Source organism: Rutilus rutilus, assembly GCF_951802725.1.
Source record: "Rutilus rutilus genome assembly, chromosome: 6".
NCBI lineage: Eukaryota > Metazoa > Chordata > Actinopteri > Cypriniformes > Leuciscidae > Rutilus > Rutilus rutilus.
The window spans coordinates 23,314,342-23,338,948 of record NC_140214.1 but is presented as its reverse complement, the minus strand read 5'-3'; the positions used below and the strand labels follow the sequence as shown (position 1 = coordinate 23,338,948).

Sequence of the window (24,607 nt, the reverse complement as noted above, 5' to 3'; positions counted from 1 at the left end):
TGTGAATTCTGTGGGGGAAAACCAGTAATATTGTGAAATATTATATATTGTTGCAATTTTAAAAAACTGTTTTCTATTTTAATATATTTTAAAAGGTAATTTATTCCTGTGATGGCTGTGATATCCTGTGATGGATTTCAGCATTATTACTCCAATCTTCAGTGTCACATGATCCTTCAGAAATCATTCTAATATGCTGATTTGCTGTTCAATCAATATTGAAAACAGTTGTGCTCTTGATATGTGTCTACACTAACACTAACTGGTTGGGACAAAATTACTAAAGAACCCCATCTTTTAACAGGAGCAGTGGTGTGGAAAGTATGGTAGGAGGTGGTCAATTTTGACCGAGTTTGAATCTGAACTCATTCTTCTCCCTTTTCCCAATCGCATATAATATCAGAAAGGCAATTGTTTTAAATAAAAATTAAGAAAATACTAGAAAAGTAGAAATAAAGTATCTAACAGGTATTTAATAGTAGGAATAATGTGTTTATCGGGTAGGTGTAGGGAAGGCTTTACTGCCCCAATAAGGCGGCGTCCATTTAATTATTTTGATAAATATAATTATTTACACTCTGTATGTTGTTATTATTGCATATTGTTTATAATGTACTACAATAAACTAAGGTTCAAATAGTATCTGACACTATTTACACTAAGTATAGCATCTAACAAATGTTTACACTTAGTGCAAAGAAAATACTGCGATGTTCACTTAGTGTAGATAGCCTCTGCTTAATATTTTTGAGGATTTTTTTTTATTCTGGAACAGAATTTATTTGAAATAGGACTTTTTGTAACAATGTAAAAGTCTGTACTGACTTTTCACTTTTGATCAATTTAAAGCTAGGGTAGGCAATACATTTTTTTTTTTTTTTTATCTCTCTACACATCCTGATAGTATGATTTTACAAAGTCTTGATTTTGTTTTTGGGGTGTGCAAGAATATGCTTTCATGTTTGATTGTTCAAAAAACATTATTTTTCACATATTTTATATTATTACAGCACCTTTCGATAGCACAGCACGATTTCGATGAAGCCCCTCCTTCCGAAATACGATATGTGCTGTGATTGGTTAGCTGGCCCAGATTGGCACCGCTTAACGCGTGTTCGGGAAATGTAGCGCCCCTTACCATAACCACGAGTTTCATCTGCAAATATTAAGGATGGAGTCAATTTCAAACAAATTCAAGCCTGATTCAGACTTAAAGGGATAGTTCACTTTGAAATTAAATTTTGGTATGTTTTAGCTTACCTCAAGGGCATCCAAGATGTAGGTGTCTTTTTTTCCGCAGTAGTTTAAATTTTGATATTTTTAGGTCAAACCGTTCTTGTCTGTCAGTCATATAATGCAGGTCTATGGTCACTGTCTCAAAGAACATGCACAGAGTCCAAATTAAAACAATTCCCCGTCGTCCAAATTAAACAATTCCCCATCGTAAGTACACATTGATGGCCTAAGACACGAAACGAGCGGTTTGTGTGAGAAAACGAACAGTATTTATATAGTTTTTACCTCTTATACTCAGCCACGTCCAAGTGATCTGAGGGCGCGCGCGCATCCTGGTGTGTGACGTGTACGCAGACTGGTGCATAGGTATATACACTAGATGTCGCCTTAAAGACATTCGTTCCAATGAACTGCCGTAGACAAGGCGACATCTAGTGTATATATCTATGCACCAGTCTGCGTACACGTCAGATCAGATCACTTGGACGTGGCTGTGTATAAGAGGTAAAAACGATATAAATACTGTTCGTTTTCTCACACAAACCGCTCGTTTCGTGTCTTAGGCCATCAATGTGTACTTACGATGGGGAATTGTTTAATTTGGACGACAGGGAATTGTTTTAATTTGGACTCTTTGAGACAGTGACCATAGACCTGCATTATATGACTGACAGACAAGAACGGTTTGACCTAAAAATATCAAAATTGAAACTACTGCGGAAAAAAAGACACCTACATCTTGGATGCCCTTGAGGTAAGCTAAAACATACCAAAATTTAATTTCAAAGTGAACTATCCCTTTAAGAATGTTAACAAACAAGAGGATCGTAGAGGAACGCATTTCACGCATGGACTTTGCAAGCATGGATTTCACAGGACGCTTCAGAGTGGTTATTATAATATAATTATATAATTATAAACCATTTAATCATGATATTTGTCAGAAAATATGGTAATGCAAACAGTAATCGATCACAAAACCACAAAAATCACAGCCTTACAAAAGCGAGAGCTTACAAAAGCTACAGTAAACACTATATTAACACTGTGATGTTAGTTAGCAGGCGAGCGGAGGCAAACAGCTTTGCTCTTTGTTTACATCATAGCAACTATAAAACGTATAATTGGAACTGTTAATAGAAAGCACAACTACAAATAATAAGACACACTTACAAGTTGTGATCCACAAACAACAGATTGTCCCGACAAAATGGGAACTGCTCCATTGCTTTTATGCGTAGCCTGCATTGTAATCTCCTAGGTTCTGGAAGCTGTTCTCCGTAAAATGTGCAGCACACAGATAAACGTTGGGGTTCTAATGTGCAGGAACAGTGTATAAAATCAATTTTAACCACTTTAAGTTTGTCAGCCTTAGGTCACACAAATGAGTTTTGGACAAGGGGTGGAAAAAAACAGCATCTCTTTGACATTGCAGCAGTTCCACCAGTCCTCATCCGCTTTTTTGCGTATTCCGTTAGCAGGGATTATTTAAATGAGCAACATTGTGACTTCATAAAGCCCGGACTAAACGCGGTGTAGTCCAAACGAGACGTTCATTGTAGTTCTAGGAAAGGGAATTAAATAAAATATCTTTAAGTTAAATAAAATATTTCCCTTTGGAGTGGGCTTTGAGCTTTGTAACCTTGCAGATCTTTGTTATGCTCAAACAGCAACATTACACAACAGCTTCACAGTTGAAATAGTGAAAAAGCATGATAGGACCCCTTTAAAACATGTACATATATCTTCTGTGGAAGTCTCAGGACCAAAAAAATGTCCGTCCAATCATTGCATTCTGTCTGAATGCAATACGATGTCCTGCCTGCCTATCAGCATATGTATTTCCATACTTCCGCGCACCTGCTCGCGTACAAAACTCACGTCATCAGCGTGTTCCGAAGGCTATGCAGATCAACACTATCAACGCCGAAAAAAGCAGTCAGGTGTGGGATATTAGCAATCTAGAGCAACTAGAGCTCTGTAAGTTGTTTACGCTCATTATTATTGTAATGTTATGTGCTTTGAGACAAGAGGTCTCGTCTCTTTGCAGACTCTGCTGTGTTTTGGAGGAGGTGTGGCTTTGGAGACGCTCTGAAGGGAGGGATCTCTTCCTTTCAATTAGCTTTCTATTATTAGTAATAATAATATGATTGTTGTTGGTTTCATTACTGACCATTATTATGCAACCTAGTATCTAATAGCATTATGCAACACATTATGGAGTTCAAAAGTTCCTCAGGGTCAAATTGATACGGGTCAAGTGCTACATTCCAGTCAAAGTAACTGATCTTTAAAAGTGTAAAACTGAACTGCTCTCTGTAACACATTTAATCACACTTGGAATGTTCAGTGGATCAGAGCAGGAGGCATAAACAACAGCTAAAGACCACTGTAAGGGGTTCTGATGCCAAATATCCCATATAAATAGCTTCAGAAAGCTTTTCTTAAATGAAAATACAAAGCAAGCTGACATATGCTTTTACTCTGCAATAAAAACACACCACAGCGCAAGCAGCACGGCTCAAACTCATGTGGGGTTATCAGTGAGGAAGTGCTGGTAGGAAAGGGCCGTCTCTCAGAACAATGCTATCTGACAGCTCCGAAGCAGCTCTGCCCACTTCTCCTCAGTCAAACGGCCCCATGACTGACTTCTAACAGTGGCAAGTTTAGTGCTCTGTTTCATACACCGTAAGGCTAGATGACTCACTATGGAGCAAATGAGTGGCTGAGCTTTTCTATCCCAGGAGTGGCAAACAATGAGGAGCCACACATGCAAATTAAAATGAAATAACTCAGGACACAAAAATGCCTCGCTAGCACTCAGTCAGTGCTAATCTAAAAAAGTACTCCCAAGTTTGTCCACAATACATTTCATAAACTGCCCTTGTAAAATGCAAGCATGTGGAGACTAAATGACCACCCACAATTCATGTGGGTTTAGTTTCAAGCTTTGAATAAATTGAGAGTTTGCTAATTTGGTTTGGTTTGGTCATTTTACTCTAAATGTTCCTATAAGCTGTATATATGTCACATTCAATATGACATTTGAAGGTGAAGTGTGTAATTTTTCTGATGCAAAAATACTTTTTCCTCTCCAAGTTTAATATTGCCCTGTGTGTTTGAGTGATTCAAAATGTCAAGTCCTGGCTCAACCAATGATGTGAGTAACATTAACTAAGCTTACAAACATAAATAAGTACTTTTAAAGGGATAGTTCACACTCTTAAAATTAACATTCTGTCATCATTTTCTCACCCCAAACACAAAAGATGATATTTTGAAAAATGTCTCTGTCTTTTTGTCCATACAATTAAAGTCAACTGAATACAATGCTGTTTTGGAGCACATTGACTTTAATTATATGGACAAAAATAGAATATTCTATTCTGCAGAGTCATACACGAGTATCGACGGAATTTAAGTTTTCTGGGTGAACTATCCCTTTAACACCTCTGCTGGTTGCAAGACCAAATTGTAGGCAAAAAGAGAGACAATGGCTTAGATAGTCTATACTGAGCAGTGGCTAAAACATCTTCCCATTCGCCGTGTTTAAGGCGGAGTTGGTGTAAATCAAAGCCGCAGAGGCAGTCATTGGAAGAACCGCTCTGACATTACTGTGGACAAGCTGAGAAGAGACGAGATCTGCTCTCACTGAGGGCTGGATATACTGCAGGCCGCAACCACACACACACACACACACACCACAGGTTGGCTCTGAGGATGCCCTAGCTCACTGGAGAACAACCTTCCACACCGCACATGCTATCCACCCCCTTCATATCTACTTCATGTTCCCCCCAAGTCCACACACAGCGCATTTTACAGCTACAAACATTGAGAAAAGCAGATTACTGCCTGTTCTTTCTCACATTGTTTTATTTACCTTTAGATTTATAGACCCAATGAAATCACTTGAATGCTTCTTTTCCGTGTTGATGTATTATTTCCGATAGAAACAGGAAGTTTTGGACAGGAAACTTCTATTTCTGGCTATTGTTTATGAAGTTGATTTGCTACTTGTTAGTTGTTTGCAGGAGGTACTAGGGGGAGGAATTCACATCTGATTGGACAATAATCTGCGCAGTGCAGGATGAGTCATCAATAACTCTGGTTCATCCTAAATGAGAGAGACTGTAAATTTGAATTGTTTATTTTTGATAATGGTTCATTTAACTTTAAAAAGCATACACTACCTTTAAAAAGTTTGGGGTTATAGGACTTTTATTGTTTTTAAAAAAGAAATCTCTTATGCTCACCAAGACTGCATTTTTAATAAAATATGTTAATTATATATTATAAAATCTATAATATTATTTCAATTATATTCAATGCAAAATTTCTATTTAAAATAACTGTTTTCCAATTTAATATATTTTAAACTGTAATTTATTCCTGTGATGCAAAGCTGAATTTTCAGCATCATTACTCCACTCTTCAGTGTCACATGATCCTTCAGAAATCATTAATAATAAGTTATTTAATGAATAGAAAGTTAAAAAGAACAGCATTGATTTTAAAACTAAAGTCATTTGTGACAAATATCTCTACTGACACTTTTGATTAATTTGATGCATCCTTTCTGAATAAAAGTATTAATTTCTGACTTTAAACTTTTTAACGGTAGTATGACCTCAAAAATATAACTAAAAGCCATAACACAAAAATTTTAAGTGTTTGTTGGAATTCTCATTCATCCATTCTGGGTATGGTTTATTAGAGGAAAATATGTGTTCTAATTAACCACACCCAGACTAAATAAACAAATATGGCATATTTTCTAATAAGTCACCTTGAGAAAGCTTTACAAGAAAACGGCCTCTAAAGCCAGCTTCACAGTTTCCCCAGGATTTGTCATTTTATTTTCATCCACATTCACACAGTTCACCCAAACACTTCCAGTCAGAGTTTCTTCCTTCAAGGCATAAACAACACTATGGATTTGGACCAGATTTGGAGGCTAGATTGTGAAAAAAGAGAAAAAGGATGAAACTGAAACCCTGTTCTCCGCAGTGTTTGTGATGGCAAGTTTTTATAGCTTTAGAAAAAAAGTTCCACCAAAATAATCAACAAGTCCAAAGGAACAAAACAAGAAAAAAAAACCAAAAGGCTAGCTAGTGATGGTTAATGAGGACCATATGCCTACCTTCACTGGTAGCTGCATTCTTTGGAGCTTTAGTTGATGTCTGATCCGTACTTGAACTCAGGTCGGAGGAAATACTGGAACTGCCTTTCCCTAAAATCACAAAGAACACCCCAGGACACATCAGGAGGACACCCATGGTAACAACACAAATTGAAAATACACATATTAGCCTTAAAAAACAGAAGCCATAGCAAAGTAAAAAATACAAAGAGACATGAAATCATCAAAACTGCATCATCCATTCAGCACACTTACACATCTGTACATGATGCTATACACAATACAAAAAAAGTCAATCAAAACATATTTTATATGTCGAGAATGCACAAATAAAGAAAATGACTGTGTAATGTTTAAAAGAGATGAATGCAACAGAATTCACCAAATCGTACGATAAATGCCAGGCATTCTTTTTCTGTCCATCACAAACTTAGAATAACAAACCATGCCTCCCACAGATTCTCCCCAATGGCAGGGACACGAGAAAAAAAAACTGAAAGTTGAAGCTCTTTTGCAAATTACATTTCAGAAAGACGTGCCCAAAAAAAAAAACAAGCTGAAGTGCCATTCATTTGAGTTCATCACATAAAAAACACTAAATATTAAATAAAGATGATCAAAGTTACTAGAAAACTATGCAAAACAAGCCAAAACTACTTTTTTATGGCGAGCAAGAAGTTCTTTGGAACACTAAATGAAAAGCCTTTTGTTTTACAAGTCTCTGAAAAGTTCATTCCAAATTAGGAAAGAGTCGATACACAATAGCAAACCTAAACCCCATGTTTCTTACAATTTGCATTTTGGTTAGTTGTGATGATTTGCACCCGATAACCAGAGGAACAAATGCATTTCTGTTTTTTGGATAACAGTAAACCTAAAACAACATGCCCTGGTGTGAATGTTTCCTAAACACTCCTGTTTGTGTCAATAGCACTTCAGAGCATCAGGTCACATATGAGGCATGTTTACAGGCTCGATGAGAGAGCAAACACAACTAGAGTTCACATAAGCTTTTATTTTACCCTAAATGGTCTGACTGATGGAGCTTCCACATGCTGAGCAAAAAAATGTGTTTTGCTCTGTAAACAAACCTGTTTTTCACTAAATAGTCTCCCAGTGATATCACTAAAGACATTTCAGGCCAGGTTTTTTTTTTTTTTTTTTAATGATCAGTGAAATCAGTGAACCCAAGTGGAATCTGCTCAGACACTAACCTTGAATTCAACGTCTGATCACATCACAAGCATTGTTTATTGTTCATTGTCTCTGAAGAATGTGCTTCACCGCTGATGAGATTAATTGACTTAAACGTTACATTGATGGAATTCTACAAAGCTACTGCCATAGACAGTCAACCATAAATTTCACATGAAAATGACAAAAAGAAGCAAGCACCTTTAATGATTATGGAGAGAACATAATTCACTATAATTTGGATGGTTTCCTTTGGATGACTTATTTGGATTAAAATAAAATGCACTGGAATAGATCCAGGACATCCTGATTTTAGTTTGAGGAAGAAAATATGGACTTATATAGTTCATATAGTCGTCAAATTAAACATGAACAAACATTTGCTTTAATGCATCCATGATGTACTAAAGGTTCATTGTGTACTGTTTGTAGAACAAATAATGGGAAAAAAAGACTGGTACTCTGTAAAACATCTCATAAATGACACTAGAATAAACAATAGCAAGTATTTTAATGCATTTAAGCCACTTAAATGCCACTTTACAGGGAAAAGTGCAATTTGTTGGCTTACAAACTGCAGTTTTAGTGCATTAGAATGGAAATACTATGTTTAATGACATCAAGGGAGGTCCTAAGTAGTAATAACTGATCTAATCAGTAGACAACATCAACTTTGAAAGGACCTCTATCAAAAGATGGTGATATGTGAAATATGCAAATTGGAGAGCTGCATGTGGGAAGTTCTAGGTTTTCTCACTGCATGCCAGTCTTGAGGGCCAAACCTTGACCTTCCAGAGAAATCTGCTGTTCTTTAAAAACCCACAAGTCTCTCACACTGCCAAGAACTCACTCTTTAAGAGCAAAATCTCTGGCAGGAATGCTTATGGTTATTATGACATGATCAGTGGCAACCTTCGGCATTCACATTTCAATGGAGAGTCTCTGCCCAGGCCTCTAATCACCGTTGTATACCTATATGTTTGGAGAAATGAGATTAGCCCACAATCTAAGATGATAGAATGTGTTAGGCCATGATTCCCAGCTTATTAAAGTACACACACCCTCCGTTAATGGTTACTTTAGTTTAAAAACAGTCAGCTTGAATTGTGCACTCTGATGTTGGCACAAACTCATTTCTTACAAACACAAACCTCTTAAGTTCTCATAAAGCTGCTTCAGGCACCATGGGTTTTAGTGTCTTAGACCAGCAACAATTGTTGTTGTGTGTGTGTCTGTGACAAAAGGTAAACAGAGGAGAATGGCAGTCCTTTAATGTGCGTTTACATTTAAGCAGACATATAAAGCAAGTTGGAAGAAAAATAAATACGTATTATAGTTTTATAGGAAGATTTGTTGAAGTCTGAATACCAAAATTCTGAAATACTAAAAAACAATTACGTGTTATGAAACAGTTAACAATGTCACATTAATTATTATTATTTATTTTTTTAATAGGCATAATTCTCATGTATGAATCCAATATTCAGCCTAGCAAAATGCAGTTCATAGAGACATGGGAGAATTATAACTATATACATACATGCATGCATGTAATATGCAGATTTATTTTTGGACAAACGCCAGAAACATCAGAAAGACCTTTCAAATGTATCAAAAGCTCATGCTATGACAGAAAATAAGATGATTGCTGCAAGGCTACTGTTGCCCACAAAGAATAATGGGGAATAGTGACGTTGACACAACTATGGCTGCTGTACACCGAGATTTAACAGTGGAAAAGGGGCATTGTGGATGTCTGTTAGAGTTTGATTCTGGCACTCACCTTCACTCCCGCTCTGTTTCCCATTGTTCGCACCCATCCTGCGGAATGCATAATCTACCGTCTGCGCTCCGGAAAAGTATCCATATGCGTAAAACACGTACGGCTAAAGAAAAGATGTCATGCAAATCCGCCAAAGACTGCTTTCAAATACAGTTCGGTCCTGTAATGCCACTAGAAGACTAGAAATAACGGTAAAAGTCAGAGCCACTATTATGCAATCGGTTAAAACTTAGCGCAGCTCCACAAACGACAGTTTAAAACCTGTATTACTTCAGATACAATGTTGGCTATGCATTTTCTTCATGTTAAAAGCTCTTCGTCTCCAGACAGCGCGTAGTCATCCAAAGGAGAGACTGGAAACCAGATACTTGTTGCGTCAGGAGCACGCATACGCTCGTGCAGAATCTGTAACCATGAGTTCACTCCATGCAAGCGAGCGAGCGCGACTCACTTTGACCTAATATCCTCCCTCTTTCCTGTACAGTAACAGTATTTTTTTTTTTTTCGATTTCACTTCGAACTATAAATAGTAGATTGACAAGAGAAGTTTAGGCCTATATATGTATGTGTATGTATATAGCCTATATATATATCTATGTATGTGTATGTATGTATGTATATATATATATATATATATATATATATATATATATATATATATATATATATATATGTATGTATGTATGTATGTATTTATATGTATAGGCTACACACAGTCACACACACATACTGTATATTGTGCTTTACATTAAGTGATTTTTAGGAATAATAAAAGGTACATATATAATAATAATAAAATACATTCCAAAAGTGTCTAGTTTTATATTCAATTAGTCGATACTTATTCCTGTGCTATAAGGCTATAGTTGTGATAAGTAAATATATATAATATTGATCGTACCTATTTCAGTTTTACTAGTAGCATTTGTACTATATGCCGACCTATTTATCATGCTACCATAACGATAGTTGCTAGATAAACCATTTTAATAATTTATTTGAAACAAACATATTTATTCAGCATTAATGTGTATCTAAATTGTTACTAATAACATATAAACTTAGTAGCAAGATTTAATAGAAGCAAAAAAAGACAAAAAATGATAAGAGACTGAAATAAATTAACTGAATTGCTTACTAGTATTTAAAAAATAATACTAGTAACATAAAAACAGGCACTATTTATTCTAAAGGAATAAATGTTTGCCCTAATGGGAACTTTTATATAAAAAAGTAAAATGTCTAATGAATGCACGCCACTATGTGAAGAAAATCGGCAGTGCAAAATAGACTAATAAAGGCGAACTTGTATATAATGCAAAATATAAAATTACAAAATATACAATACGTTTGTCGTATTATACAATATACTACACTAACCTACAAACAATTCATGCAATTCATAACCTCCAAGCTAGGTGGCAACATAAACTCACTAACATTATGAGAGCGCTGCTTGCTTCTTCTTCGTGGTTGAAAAAGCATCAGGCAAAAAAACTGAGAAGAGACAGAACTTGCCTTTAACCTGTACATGCTGTAAGTGTATATCAGTTTCCAGATAACTTCGCTTTTCTTCAGCTAAACGGTCAGTTGTTATTCTTCTCTTATTAAAAGCAAACAGGAGGAAGTGTGACTGGTTCGTAGAAAACCATGGTTTTAACCAAGCAAGCTGACATGTCCACGTATTTATGAGCCGGTGTGTAAAAACAGCGTGATAATTTGTGCACTGATTGATATTCTCGTAAGAATGTAAGAAAGCTATATCTTTATATATGTTTTATCCTATAGTGTTTCGTTAAAACCACGCCTTAGCGAACTATTCGTTTTTCTAGCACTTCTTTAGTGCTCATACAAGTATGCTTTAAATATTGCTGTATCCTGCTTTTGCTGATATTAATGGTTTATATAAAAAGCGAAATTGCTTTGGGAGATTACCTGGAAGATCTTGTGTGTATTACCCGGCCATTTATTTGATAAATTATACCAAAAATCCAGAAAATGATTGATGATTTAATTATAAATATTCTAAAAAAAAAAAGATATGAGAGAGAGAGAGATTCTTGTAGCTCTGTGGTCATTATTTAAACCTTTTTCATTCTCATTTTGTAGGAATAATGTTTAACAGCAATGGCTACTTACAACACGCTGCAGGACAGGATCAGAGTAGCCAAGGAGCTGCTTGAGCAAGTGGACAAGATTTGCAGTCGACAAGGCCGTGAGGTCGAGGGACGTGCTAAACTGTGCAGTAAGCTCCGAGCCGAGCTCAAGTTCCTACAGAAGGTGGAGGCCGGCAAGGTTGTGATCAAGGAGTCCCACCTGCAAAGTACCAATCTCACTCATCTAAGGGCCATCGTTGAGTCAGCCGAGAATCTAGAAAATGTGTTGAGCGTCCTGCACGTGTTCACCTATGAGGGACCTGATGGACAGAAGCAGACGTTGGTAGTCGACGTGGTGGCAAACGGAGGACACACTTGGGTGAAAGCCATCGGGCGCAAGGCGGAGGCACTACACAACATCTGGCAAGGCCGTGGCCAGTATGGGGATAAAAGCGTGATCCGGCAAGCTGAAGATTTCCTTGAGGCCAGTCAGCAGCAGCCTGTGCAGTACAGCAACCCTCACATTATATTTGCCTTCTACAACGGGGTATCCAGCCCTATGGCAGACAAGCTCAAAGAGATGGGCATATCTGTGAGAGGTGACATTGTTGCTGTTAATACAATGCTCGAAGGTGGAGAGGAGGAGGAGGAAGAGGAGGAAGATGACAGTGAAGACAAACATTGTGGTGTGGAAGAGGGCCAGGAAGGAGAAAATGATTTTTTGGTTGAGGAAGAAGACGACGCTGAAGACGACAGTGACGATACAGACCTCATGCACACCCGTGTTGATCGAGACACCATTGTGGCCAGCCTTGCCTTCCCTACTGAGGTGAAGGTAGATGTGTGCAACAGGGTGAACCTTGACATCACCACTCTGATAACTTACGTGTCCTCCCTCAGCCACGGCAACTGTCACTTTACTTTTAAAGAGGTGGTGCTGACAGAGCAGGCCGCGCAGGAACGGCAAGAGAAGGTCCTGCCCCGGCTGGAGGAGTTCATGAAGGGAAAAGAGCTGTTTGCTTGTCATTCTGCAGTTGAAGATTTCCGCGTGATCTTGGATACGTTAGGAGGCCCGGGAGAAAAATCCCGAGCTGAGGAGCTGCTAGCCAGACTCAAAGTGGTTCCGGACCAGCCGTCTGAGCGAACCAACCGCTTAGTCGCGAGCTCAAAAGTGAACCGTAGATCACTGATGATCTTTGGGACGGGGGACACGCTGCGGGCCATCACTATGACTGCGAATAGCGGATTCGTTCGCGCTGCTGCTAACCAGGGTGTGCGATACAGCGTGTTCATCCACCAACCTCGCGCACTCACTGAGGGGAAAGAATGGAGAGCAACTCCAATATGACTGAAGGGCTGTTAAAGTAATAACATGTCAGCAATTAAGAAGGTTATTGCGTAAGATATGGGGAGATTTATATTGTGTAAGAGATGGTTAGAGTAATATGTCATGCTTAAAACCAGACACTTGTAAGAGAGCCACTACTGTATACTCGCAAATAAATTGCACGGCTGACGCAGACACTCAGCAATGTTTCTGTGGCTCTTTATGTAAACTCAGTGAGCTCAGTATTTCAATGTAAAGCCAGCAGAGATGTCAAATTAACCAAATGTATGATTAAATCATAGCTTATAGTGTCAAAACCAGTTTAAACAAAGGCATATACTTTCATTTCAAAGCTCTTGACTAAATGCCTAGGGTGTTTTTCTTTTCACGCACCTGATATTTCTGATTTAATTTTGACACATACATTTTCATAAGAGTACAAAATAAACACTCTTCAGATGGCTTTACCTCATGAATAATAATATATCTCTGTGATTGATTGAAGCCAAGCCATGTTGTGGTTTTACTGTAAAATGATACAAAGTATTTCTATTGCAAATAAATCCTATTCTTTTGATCTTTCAATTCATCATAGATCCCTGAAAGAAAATAATACTGTGTTGATGTTTGTTGAGCTGCAAATCAGCATATTAGAATGATTTCTAAAGGATCATGTGACACTGAAGACTGGAGTAATGATGCTGAAAATTTCAGCTTTGACATCACAGGAATTACATTTTAAAATATAAAACTATTTCACAATATTACTGATCTTATATTTTTGAAGAAAAAAATGCAGCCAGGGTGAGAATTAAAGACTTATTTCAAAAACATTACAAGCAGTTTACTGACAACAAAGTTTTGAACAGTAGTTTTATAAATACTTTCTGGTTGTCAAACTTTGTGATCCATGTTGATATGAACTACACCGGTGGTTATTCTGCTATAAGGTACCTGTGTACTCGAGGAGAACTGGCTTCATACAGCCACGAAAAATGACCTGGAGACCAACTGATTAAAAATAATTGAAAAAGTGCCTTAGAAAAGTGAAGTTAGCCCCAGCATTAATAATTTGCCGGTGCCACTTGCATCTAATGCAATGAAATTCAGATTAAGATAAATGTTTTATAATATTTAAAAAAATTACTTATAATTCTTAATTCATTATGTTTTATGATTTTATTTGAGAGGAACTAGAAAGTTACTTATCACACAGCCCAGCTCACCATCGCCATGGCCTTATGAGAGAGATCTATAGAATCTGAATGGTTGAATGCCAACTTGATAATCGGCATTTATGGTTAGAATTTATTTATTTTTGTTGAGCTACTATAATAATAATTCTCCATTCATTTTAAAGGCTAGCCTTGGCTATTAAAAGTATGCTCTTCCTGGCAGTGATGTACAGTTTAATCAGGAGACCTCTGGGTGGACAATTATTGTGATGACGTCTCAAAACATAACATGCTGGTTTGCGTCCCTACTGTACAGTCGATACTGTAGTAAACGTATAATCGACAAGACAGTTTAAAGATGAAAGAAACAAGGCTAAAATTGTTTTGTTTTGAAAAGTAAAACCTATGACGAAGACGTAACCGAGTTATGTGGCGTACATTCAGGTCTTAGCATATGAGCACTTTTTTTCTTCTTGTAATTCAGAATTAACCTAGTCAGTGTGAAGAAGACCAAGCCCAGCCAGCCGAAGCTGACAGCAGTGCTGCTCCCTTCTGAGTCATGCACTGAAGCATAACAAATCTGCCCGCAGCAGCAAAGCTAACAAGACTTCAAACTCGCGAGCTCATGCTCATTTGGTAAGTATCTGATTTATACACACATTTCTACAACTTTTATTGTAATAAAGACTGCCATTCGTTTAATTTGTTAGATGGCTTAAAAGACCACCACGTACTAAAGTAGTAGTGTTCCCTATTAGCTGTGGAGTGCTAAAACGAAATCCTCTCTTAAACACGGAAGTGGAATTTAGCGCGCTGTCAGTATTTAAATATAACAGGAAAACCACTCGTGATTTTACTTCCAAGAGCTCGCGAACTACAGCAGCCCATCGTGCGTGTCATTTCGAAATGATTGAGTTAGCTAGCTAGCTCAGCAGCAGGCATTAGCTCTACCAATGAGCACTTTTCTGAATCAATGTTGTCGTTATTCCCTTTTTGAATGATGGGACACAGCAGGCCGTTGAAATGATTCACTCACTTGTGGCTATTGAATGAATTAAGTCAATTCAAGCGAGTCTTGTTTTCCTGTAAACGACTGTACATGCGGAACAGGTGTCAAATATCACGTGCTTGCATTGTAAGCCATTATTTAATTGTTGAGGAATGTATCACGACCCTATAACTAGTTTTTATTAGTCAGAAATAGGTCCCCGCACCCTGATCACTGTATAAACTGTGATTTTAAAAGTACACTTTTTACAACATCACAGCTGTCACGTGCACGTTGAGCTGTTAGTATTGCGCCAAAGGAAGCAGGTGATGTGATGTAGACATCGTAAATTATATTTACATGTACTTTTACATTATTATAGTGAATCTCCCAAAATGAAATGCTTGTAGAGACAAATTACAACACGTTCTAGACTTGAAATGATACTGCTGCTACAGGTGAAGGCCGTTATTAGAGAACGTGTATAGCTATTCTTATAAGCTATTTACACTTTCAGTGTGCTAAAATTGTACCTTTTGGGGGAAAACAGCTTTTCACTGGGGAAGTACCCTGAAGAGGGGAACTTTGCCTTATTTACTCCCTAAGAGGTGGATATCAATACCTCAGAGTAGTATTGTACTTAAACATCTATCTATATATCTGCCCATACATACAGTGTAAAGGCTAACAAGTAAAAAACATTTAATGACAGAAAATGATCATTTTGAATCAAAGGATATCTTTTGATAAGGTAGGCCTACTTGTTTCATCTGACAATGCCGTCTGTGTGAATTAACAGAAGGCCCTTTTATCAACACTGTATTGAAATATTCACCGACCTGTAGTCTTTGGTCCAGAAATATTTAGGCCTACTGCTTTATTGCCAGTCCTTAAATTGCAACCTGGTAACATTCTCGTCTGTTATTCAAATTAACCATTGCCACAAACAAAAGCCTACTGAGGCACCTTTATAGAAATGTGATGCCCCATTAGTCAAGTGCTCATTTGAATGTTTAATTTTTTCACCCTCTCACCCTTTGTACAAACAAGCTGTTAATGTGGGGTAAATCATGTAAAAGCAATCAACTGTACTGCATGCGTCATGTAGTTTACCATTAGCCACCGTTTAAACTGAGTAAACCTTAAACAGATGCTGTAGTTAGCAGTCTGCACTTGAGTCAATAGCTGTAATCCTATATTATTGTCTAGTAACTCCACCCATGATTTCAGGTTTTTAAAGAGGATTTTTTTTTTGGGTATATAATTATTACATACTATCAGATTACACCTTTGGCCAATAGTCTCACAATCTGGACAGTTGGCTGATCTTAAGGCTAATCTCTCAGTGTTTTTAAAGTTAAAATTGGATTTTCTTGGCTACATGGAAGCCAATTGATTCCACATGGATGCACATTTATTAGGAATAATTAGAGTGATGGTTCACCTAAAATGCTGTCATCATTTGCTCACCTTTTATGACTTTCTATATACTGTAAACAATTAAAAAGATACTTTGAGGAATGTTTGTTCATACAATGGAAGTCGATGTTCACCAAAACTGTTTGGTTATCAGCATAAATACCTAAATATCTTTTTATGTTCCACATACAAAAAAACTAAACAAAGTAACACCGGTTCGGAACAACAGAAAGGTACGTAAATGATGACAGAATCTTAATTTGGGTGAACTATCCCTTTAACTATTGACAGTCCTTTAAGAGAATCTGAGTGAGCAATGATGTCAGTGTCAGTTAGGAAGGGAACCGACAAATGCTATGCTAGCCTTAATGAGAAGCCTCATTGTTTTAGCATTTTCTCAGAGGATGGAAAAGAAAGTAGGCCTGTGTTTTCATCATTACAGGCAGGGTTGGAAAGTTGATTATTCATAAAAATCAGCCCAATCATGTTTGACTGACTTGAAAGGGTGCAGGTATATATTATTATTAATGAATGTCGGTAATTGCTCCCGAACAAGTAAAATACCAGTCTTGCATCGTTAAAAGTTTCACAAGCTTTAACATCTGCTGTGTTCTTCTCAAAGACCTTCTTTCTAGGGTTCCCTTAATACCCATCTACCTCTGACTTTTCACTACTTCATCACTGCACTGTCACCTGTCTCATTGCTTGAAGCCATGGCTGCTAACAGGAACGCTTTGGCCCTTCACAAAGTGATAATGGTGGGCAGTGGCGGCGTTGGCAAGTCAGCACTAACACTGCAATTCATGTATGATGAGGTAAGACTTAATATTGTGGAATTTCAGTGTGTAAATTGATGTTACCCATAAAGTATAATTATGCTGGTCTCTTTCAAGTTTGTGGAAGACTATGAGCCCACTAAAGCTGACAGCTACAGAAAAAAGGTGGTTCTGGATGGAGAAGAGGTCCAAATCGACATCCTCGACACGGCTGGACAGGAGGACTACGCTGCCATTCGGGACAACTACTTCCGCAGCGGAGAGGGATTTCTTTGTGTGTTCTCCATTACAGAATCTGAATCCTTTGCTGCAACTGCTGATTTCAGGTAGAGAAACGACTTTGAAACTGATGATTAATATAATACTAGTCAAAGTTGTCTCATTTTATCTCTAAACTTCAGAGAACAGATTCTTCGGGTGAAGGAGGAGGATAACGTACCTTTCCTGCTGGTGGGAAATAAGTCAGACTTGGAGGACCGACGGCAAGTCGGGGTTGAGGAGGCCAAGGCCAGAGCAGAGCAGTGGGCAGTCAGCTACGTCGAGACTTCTGCCAAAACCCGTGCCAACGTAGATAAGGTAGGCCTGGTTTGGCGACCATTACATGTGATCCTTAAAGGAATTGTTCACCCAAAAATGTTATGTGTCATCATTTGCTCACCCCCATGTCGACTTTCTTTCTTCAGTGAAATATAAAAGAAGGTAATTTGAAAAATGTTTAAAATACAAAAACAGCCCCAATTGACTGTCATTGTATAGACAAAAACATTCTTCAAAATATCTTCTTTTGTGCTCCACAGAAGAAAGTCAGTCAGTCAGTCATACAGGTTTGGATGACATGATGACAGAATTTTCATTTTTGGATGGACAAATTTTTTTCTTCAATGAGACATTCATACAAACTTCATAATCTCTCCAGGTGTTTTTTGATCTCATGCGTGAGATCAGAGCCAGAAAAATGGAAGATGGTAAAGAGAAAAATGGAAAAAAGAAGAGGAAAAGTTTGGCAAAGAGAATTCGAGAAAGATGTTGCATTTTATAACAACCGAGTCGCACCAGAATGCTAACATCTCTTCTCTACCCTTCCACTGCTTCAAAAAAAAAAAAAAAAATCCATCAGGTTTCATCTCTCCAGTCAACTGCTGGAGATCACCTCTTAAAAACACATCTAGTCAACAGTCTTTGTCTGGTTCTTCGGTGGGTATAAGTGGACAGAATATCAGATAGGCTATGCATTAAAATGACAAATGGTGTCAAAGGTCTGACATATCAGATTAGAACATTTCTCAGCTCAAGCACACCATAAAAGACTACTATAATGATTTTAACTTGTAACTGGATTCCGTTCACTTTAGTTGCTTTTAGTTAAGTGCGAGTCCATTGAGTGCTGAACACTAACACTGCTGGGAAAATGCTACTACTCCAAGCTATTTGTTCCGAAGTTCACGGTGTGTTTTTAGGATTAAAACCACCTGTTCTGTTTCAGTTCCTAAAGTAAAGCCTTAATGTTAGAGTATACAAAAGTGGGTGTTAAGCTCTGCGTGAATGCTTTTAGGCACCTATCTAAAAGAAAATTACAGCTATATATATATATCTTTGCCTAACATAGGCATTGCTAAATACTTCTTAAGACAATGCACAAATGATCAAAAACAGCTAAATATCTAATGAACTCAAGAATTAATGGAGTTTATAGAAATTTAATTGGCTTTTAACCAAAAACTTTTGTTTGAATTCAAACACTCTAAAGTGTAAAAGGCCATGCATTTCAGAACATTTGGCACTGTCCTTTATTTCATCTTGATATCTTAAGTGCATCAAACTTGTTTCAAATATGCGATTTAACAAACTAATCTCTCATGCATAAAATATTTATAGTCAAAGGGCTTATTCACTCATCCCTGTGTGCATGGCACCAGATTTAGAGGTTTTATTTGTGCTTTTCTATGGGTCCCAAATAACACATGGATTTTGCTATTTAAAAATGAGAGCATCATCTAGCTTGAGTCAACTTTACTGTGAAAACGGGTTGGAATGTTTTATTACACAGACTGAAATGTGTACTTTATTAGAACTTATATGCAATTTAAATTTTCTTGCAACTTTTATCCTGTGTAATTATATTTTCTATTGTAAATTAAAATGTTCAGAATTGTAGTTATTTTGTGGGCAAGAGCATATTGCGAAATCATACTCGCTCATACTAAAACTAAGAAACTCTAAAAGGGCTGGATATAATCTGCATTTCAGACAAAAGAAAACCGTCACCCTTTGATGAATGGTTTTGAATAAGCACATCCATGTGTAAATAAATGTGATGTTGAAAGTTTATTTGCCACATTATTCTGGCTTCTACCAAATATTGTTCTTTTGCAGCTAAAACACTGCTTCTTTTAACTGTCTTTACCTAAATCTATGTGTGCACTGTGGCTTTTGCGAATATTTTGTTCTTTCAGTTGTATCTGTCATAGTGGGTTAATACCCTTCAACAAAGCTCTTGATTGGTCTGTTTGTGGGGTGAGTGTGCCATGGGGCAATGATGCTGACTTATCAATGGCGGATGCCTCAAGAAACCCTTCATTACTTGTGTATAAAAAAAAAAGTGACTGACTTTGAGTGCTAAATGTTTACAATACAAGACATTTTAATATAAGCCTCTACTGTTTGAGTCTTTCTTATTACTTGTACAAGATGTAATGTCTTCATTTCATTCTATATTTTGGGTGTCTCTTGGCAAATGCTAAACATGCAGGAATCTGAATGCTAAATATGGTAAGGCCAAATTATAAGCATTATCAAAATAACTAGCTGACAACCAAGACGAAAACAAACAAAAAACTGACATCTCTAATGTAATATTACAACAGCAATTCTGGTGATACGAATGTTGAATGAAAAGCAAACATTTAAGCATACTAAACTTGTTTCTGTTACATTAATAAAAATCTATTTTGTAGACCTCTAACATGAGATTCATATGGTATATCCTACAGCAAAAAGTGTTATTACTGAATTACAACTTCCAGAGACGTGTAGTAATGTTATGGTGTTTTATCTACATTATCTTTGAAAAACCACATTAAGATTAACTTTGAAGATATTAAACATGTTTTTACTAGTAAATAAAGCTAACAGATTTACACTTTCAATGTTTTTTTTTTTGACAAGGACGGTATTGCATTTCAAATTTTAATTAAATTTGACTTATAATTCAACAATGGTCCTTTGTGGGCCATTTATAATGACAATGTCTGTTATCAGATCACGTTTTTTTTTAATATGCAGAAAAGAAAGCCATAGATTTTAATAAAACCAAAAAAGTGTCACCAAAAATTAAAAGTTTAAAAAAAACAACAGTCCATAGAAAATTAGGAAAGGAGCCAAACCTACAAATACTTGACCCGTTCTATTTAACAGCACACAGTCAATACTGAGAGGTAGGTGGATGTGGTGATCAGACATCTCTTTTGTTAGACTGCATTTTGAGCTTGAAGACATATTCCTTTGAACTGAATGAAAGATTTGCAAACTCCATGGGAGTGGGCCAGAGATGGCAAACTACTTTCAATAGGCTGCCAGTTACAAACGCACCCCATTTTTATGATCCTGACGTTGAAGTGCAGATATAAAAGTAAAAGAGAAGGTCTCTTAATACAAGAAAGTACATATGATTTTAAAAAATGCTGTGGAGTCAGTTTCTCAAGAATTATTGCTGGTGAATCCTGCCTCAGGTCCATGTGTTCGTCTCGGCTCCGTTTGACTTTAAAAGTTTAGTGCACTACAGCTGCACTAAATAAAAAGCACTGTTCAGTGACTTTTGCCGCTCACTGAAGTTAGAGAAATGTACTGCGTTTTAATTGTAGTACCTCCCTTGTCTGCTTGTATTGGTTTGTTTGGAGTTGCATTTAGACTGAGTTTGTGTGACTGAGATAGGCTGTAGTTCAGCCCAGGGATCTTGAAGCATTGATGGTTTGTAAAACTTTTCCATATCATTTGTCCCTCTCTCCCTGCCATGCGCTGACCCAAATGGTGTGGATGTCCGTGGTGAACCCTTAAGGAGAAAATTATCATGCAGAAAGACGTTAAAACGACCACATTTAATCAGAGGTTATATAATAGTGTCTTAGCCAACAACAAAATATAAACGCACACAATTCGCAGAAATTAATTCGGATCAGAGCAGCAGAGTGCTGCAAAGAGGCGAAATCACAGCACATAAGACTGCTTAAAAACTACAATCGCGCATTTGGTCCTGAACACGAGTGAACTACCTGATATCCAGCGTGTCGCCCGGGACTCTCATACGGCGAGCGTCTGAACGGTGCGCCTCGGGGACTGGCGTTCGATCTGCGCGGTGTTTGACCCGGAGACTGACCGTTATTATATTTCCCACCGCCACCGCCACCGCCCCTATTACCACCAAACTCTCTCGGTGGGGTATTGGGAGAACACGGCCCAAATCTCGGTCCAAAAGGCGGCGGAGGGCCGGAAAATGCCCACGGAGGCGATGGAAACATGCTCCCTGTCCTGTCGTAAACTGGAGGCGGGCTGCGGAAACCTGCTGCCCGTGGACCCGAGCCCTGGCGGGGATGGCGAAACTGTGGTCTTTGCATCCTGTCGTAGTATTTTCCTACACTGTTTCCTAAACCTTAAAGGACGACTGTATTTATAACCTGAAGCTCCTAAACCTGTTTTCACTTAGCATAACAATACAGAACGACCCGGAATTAGAATGGTCTCTCGACGATTATCATTTGAATACAACATCGCCAATGAAAGACTCGATACTGCCACCTATTCTCACGGAGCGTCAAACGCCCCCATACACGAGATTAATCATCGAAAGTACAGTTAAGCACCAACCATCTAAGCAAAGTTTCACTGTAATTCACACACTCATTACCTCAAGTAGTCTACTTGCAATAAACAAGAAACTTTGTCCAACATTGGGCAAATATGTTAGTGTTTGCTGGTAGCCTCCAATGGACAAACAGTTTTCCTTATTTATTTTCTATGCACCTTTAGAGCACTCCAAAATGATTTTGCCTACTTAAAAAAAAATCTGTTTATGCATTCCCTGTGAATAAAACCCACGACCTTGCTGTTACAATCACCATCACTATAATCAGAAAGGTCGTTGTTGATAAACACTACTGGTCCACCAGCGTGGAAATTCATGCATGGTCTCAGCTGGACTTTTCACCAGGGCCTTTTATATTTGTAGCCCACCTTGGAGATAAATGTATACATTTTGAGGCTTCCTTACATGTAGACATGAACATAAAATGATGTTCCTGAACACTTCATTGATGGGTCGTTCTTTTAATCCCTTTATAGTCCCACTTTTCCCCAAAAAATTATCCTTATGCTTCATGCAACAAATACGCTGAAGTAGCCTACAGTTTAAAATAAAACAGGCTTCATATTTAATAGTTGTCTAAGACCGACCTCAAATGCTGAAAGTGAAAACTCATGTCATGGAAACCATATGTAAAGCTCCTGGGAAGATTTATTATTAATATCATCATTATTATTATTTTTATTGAAAGAAGTCTGGGTGTTCACTTCTCTTTATGATTTACTCTAAGCTATTTGATATTATTATTTTATTTCATTGAAAGCAGTCTGAGTGTTCATTTCTCTTTATGATTTACTGTAGGATATTTGTGAGAGCCAAGTTGTTTCTCTTCAGCTGTCAGCAGAGGTCAGTGTAACCATTACACAGTCTTGTTAGAAGATTAAGCAGTGCGCTGATTCATGTGTTTAAAGTGGATAAGCCAATATGTGCAGTAAAATAATAGCAAAACATAGTTGACATAAAAATTAAAACCTCCCTCCACTCTCTGAGTGGGAGGGGCCAGGGCTCCTGTGGTTATGAATATTCCTCTGTTGAGGTCACATTTGTGTTTTATTAGCTGTGCTCTTGAAAACAGATCATAATTCATCATTGACAAAGTTTTATGCTGAGAGGATAAGAGGTTTACAGTGAGGAGGAATTACACTTTCTCACAGAGTTCTGATTGAGGACTGCTGATGGATTGAGTTCTCAAGCGTGTTTTCTTTTAATTCAAATCAATGCTCTTGTGTCATATTTTCATCGGTGGAACTGTGTTTGGTTTTGTTATTATTTCATGTGGACATCAGTGAGCAGAGAAAGTGTGGCCTTAAAAGGCATTCTTAAGCTTGAGAAATTTAGTTTTGGGAACTTAAACCAGGACTAATGGCTGCAGTGAGAATACACTGGCACTAGAATTGTCTAATTTTCTCTATACCGAGTAATTCAGAAAAGTAATGTAAGTTTGTGCAAAGTCAGTTTTCTTAATTGATCATATGGGACTTTAGACTGATGTACAGCACAAAACTTCAACAGATGTTAAAGTCACTTGGTTGCAAGTTTAGTTTAGTTGTAACATTGCATTACAATATTACAACAAATGTAAAATTAGCCTACTGTTAAAAGCAGTCAAAAGATATAAATAATACAGCTGAAATCCTACAGTTCTGAATGTAAACCTAAATCATGATGTCAGCTCATGTTGATGCTGTTTATTAAATTGTTTTTCAGTGTTGGAGATTTATCAGTTTAGACATTAGATTGGCAACCAACTGTAGCATTTTTCTGTCCTGCCTGGGAAAGACAATGATGACCATTTCTGGGCCAAAGATCAGACGCAGGCTTGACTGGCATGGCAAAAATAACAAGAAAGTAAATGCACAAAAAAATGCAGACATTGCAGAGGCATATTTTGTCTACAATACATGAGGGACAAAATGTTTTATGGGACAAAACTGTCACTGAAGTCATAGGCCAACTCATTGAGAAACAATGTGGTACTCAGATGAACTGTGTTCCCTCTTAAGTCTCTCAGGCAAGTGACCTATTTCCTCCCACCCTAGATTTTGCTCATGCTCTAGCCCTCTGGTTCCCATGTTTTCAGAGTTCCCAGACTAACTTTGTCCCACCTCAAATGCCCCTCCATCATCAACTCACTGAAGGTTGGTCACTTCCTCATTTTCTTAATTTACACCTTCAGTTCTTGTGATGATGCGAGTATACTCATAACAGAATGTGGTCTATAGAAAAAAAAAAATTGGTTATTGCTTTATTATTTTCCTTGAATTTTATTGGTCGAGCAGCAAACTAAGAGTGCCATCCAGTAGATGGTGACAAGTGACCCATCTTTATGAGTGAATCATTCATTCAATCCTTTCTTTTAAAACACTGATTCATTCAGGAAAAAAAAAGTTACTGTCTGCATCCGAAACCATGAGTATACTTCTTTTGAACAAGTGATTACTTTGCGATAATGAATTTATCATGTTGTCATTGTCATGTGACCTATACCAGCATCAAATGCTTCACTTCACTGCCATCTACAACTTCTCTCCTCTGGTCTCATGGGAGAGTAAGCATAAAGTGTCCATCGGATGCACAATCTCACCAGAAATAGTAGGTCAATCGGGAATTTTTTT

At 37.5% G+C, this 24,607-nt stretch overlaps 4 protein-coding genes across 6 annotated transcripts in view; 2 read left to right on the top strand and 2 right to left on the bottom strand.

Moving 5' to 3' along the window:
• The window catches only part of fbxl7 (F-box and leucine-rich repeat protein 7), a 32,606-nt gene extending 22,825 nt beyond the window's left edge, over nucleotides 1–9,781 (bottom strand). Inside the window, exons 1-2 of the mRNA XM_084411249.1 lie at nucleotides 9,357–9,781; nucleotides 6,380–6,469 (exon numbers count right to left, since the gene is read on the bottom strand). Coding sequence (XP_084267375.1) covers nucleotides 6,380–6,469; nucleotides 9,357–9,393 — 127 coding nt within the window. The 5' untranslated portion in view covers nucleotides 9,394–9,781. The remainder of the gene's footprint in view (nucleotides 1–6,379; nucleotides 6,470–9,356) is intronic.
• A 1,016-nt stretch (nucleotides 9,782–10,797) lies between these two features.
• cUnh7orf25 (chromosome Un C7orf25 homolog) lies at nucleotides 10,798–13,364 on the top strand. Of its 3 annotated transcripts, none has more exons than XM_084411772.1 (2): nucleotides 10,798–10,892; nucleotides 11,466–13,364. In XM_084411772.1, the coding sequence occupies exon 2, from the start codon at nucleotides 11,484–11,486 to the stop codon at nucleotides 12,798–12,800; it is 1,317 nt and encodes a 438-aa protein (XP_084267898.1). In that variant the 5' UTR covers nucleotides 10,798–10,892; nucleotides 11,466–11,483; the 3' UTR covers nucleotides 12,801–13,364. The 3 variants fall into 3 exon arrangements, with proteins under 3 accessions (XP_084267898.1, XP_084267899.1, XP_084267900.1); XM_084411773.1 differs by having other exon boundaries at nucleotides 10,815–10,941; XM_084411774.1 differs by having other exon boundaries at nucleotides 10,858–11,052.
• An 832-nt stretch (nucleotides 13,365–14,196) lies between these two features.
• On the top strand, nucleotides 14,197–19,596 carry ralab (v-ral simian leukemia viral oncogene homolog Ab (ras related)). Its single transcript, XM_084410975.1, has 5 exons — nucleotides 14,197–14,590; nucleotides 16,984–17,176; nucleotides 17,255–17,463; nucleotides 17,539–17,713; nucleotides 18,054–19,596. The coding sequence occupies exons 2-5, from the start codon at nucleotides 17,075–17,077 to the stop codon at nucleotides 18,174–18,176; spliced, it is 609 nt and encodes a 202-aa protein (XP_084267101.1). The 5' UTR covers nucleotides 14,197–14,590; nucleotides 16,984–17,074; the 3' UTR covers nucleotides 18,177–19,596.
• A 180-nt stretch (nucleotides 19,597–19,776) lies between these two features.
• On the bottom strand, nucleotides 19,777–21,869 carry mplkip (M-phase specific PLK1 interacting protein). Its single transcript, XM_084410976.1, has 2 exons — nucleotides 21,406–21,869; nucleotides 19,777–21,185 (listed from the first exon to the last, which is right to left on the bottom strand). The coding sequence occupies exons 1-2, from the start codon at nucleotides 21,745–21,747 to the stop codon at nucleotides 20,988–20,990; spliced, it is 540 nt and encodes a 179-aa protein (XP_084267102.1). The 5' UTR covers nucleotides 21,748–21,869; the 3' UTR covers nucleotides 19,777–20,987.
• Nucleotides 21,870–24,607: the final 2,738 nt, after the last annotated feature.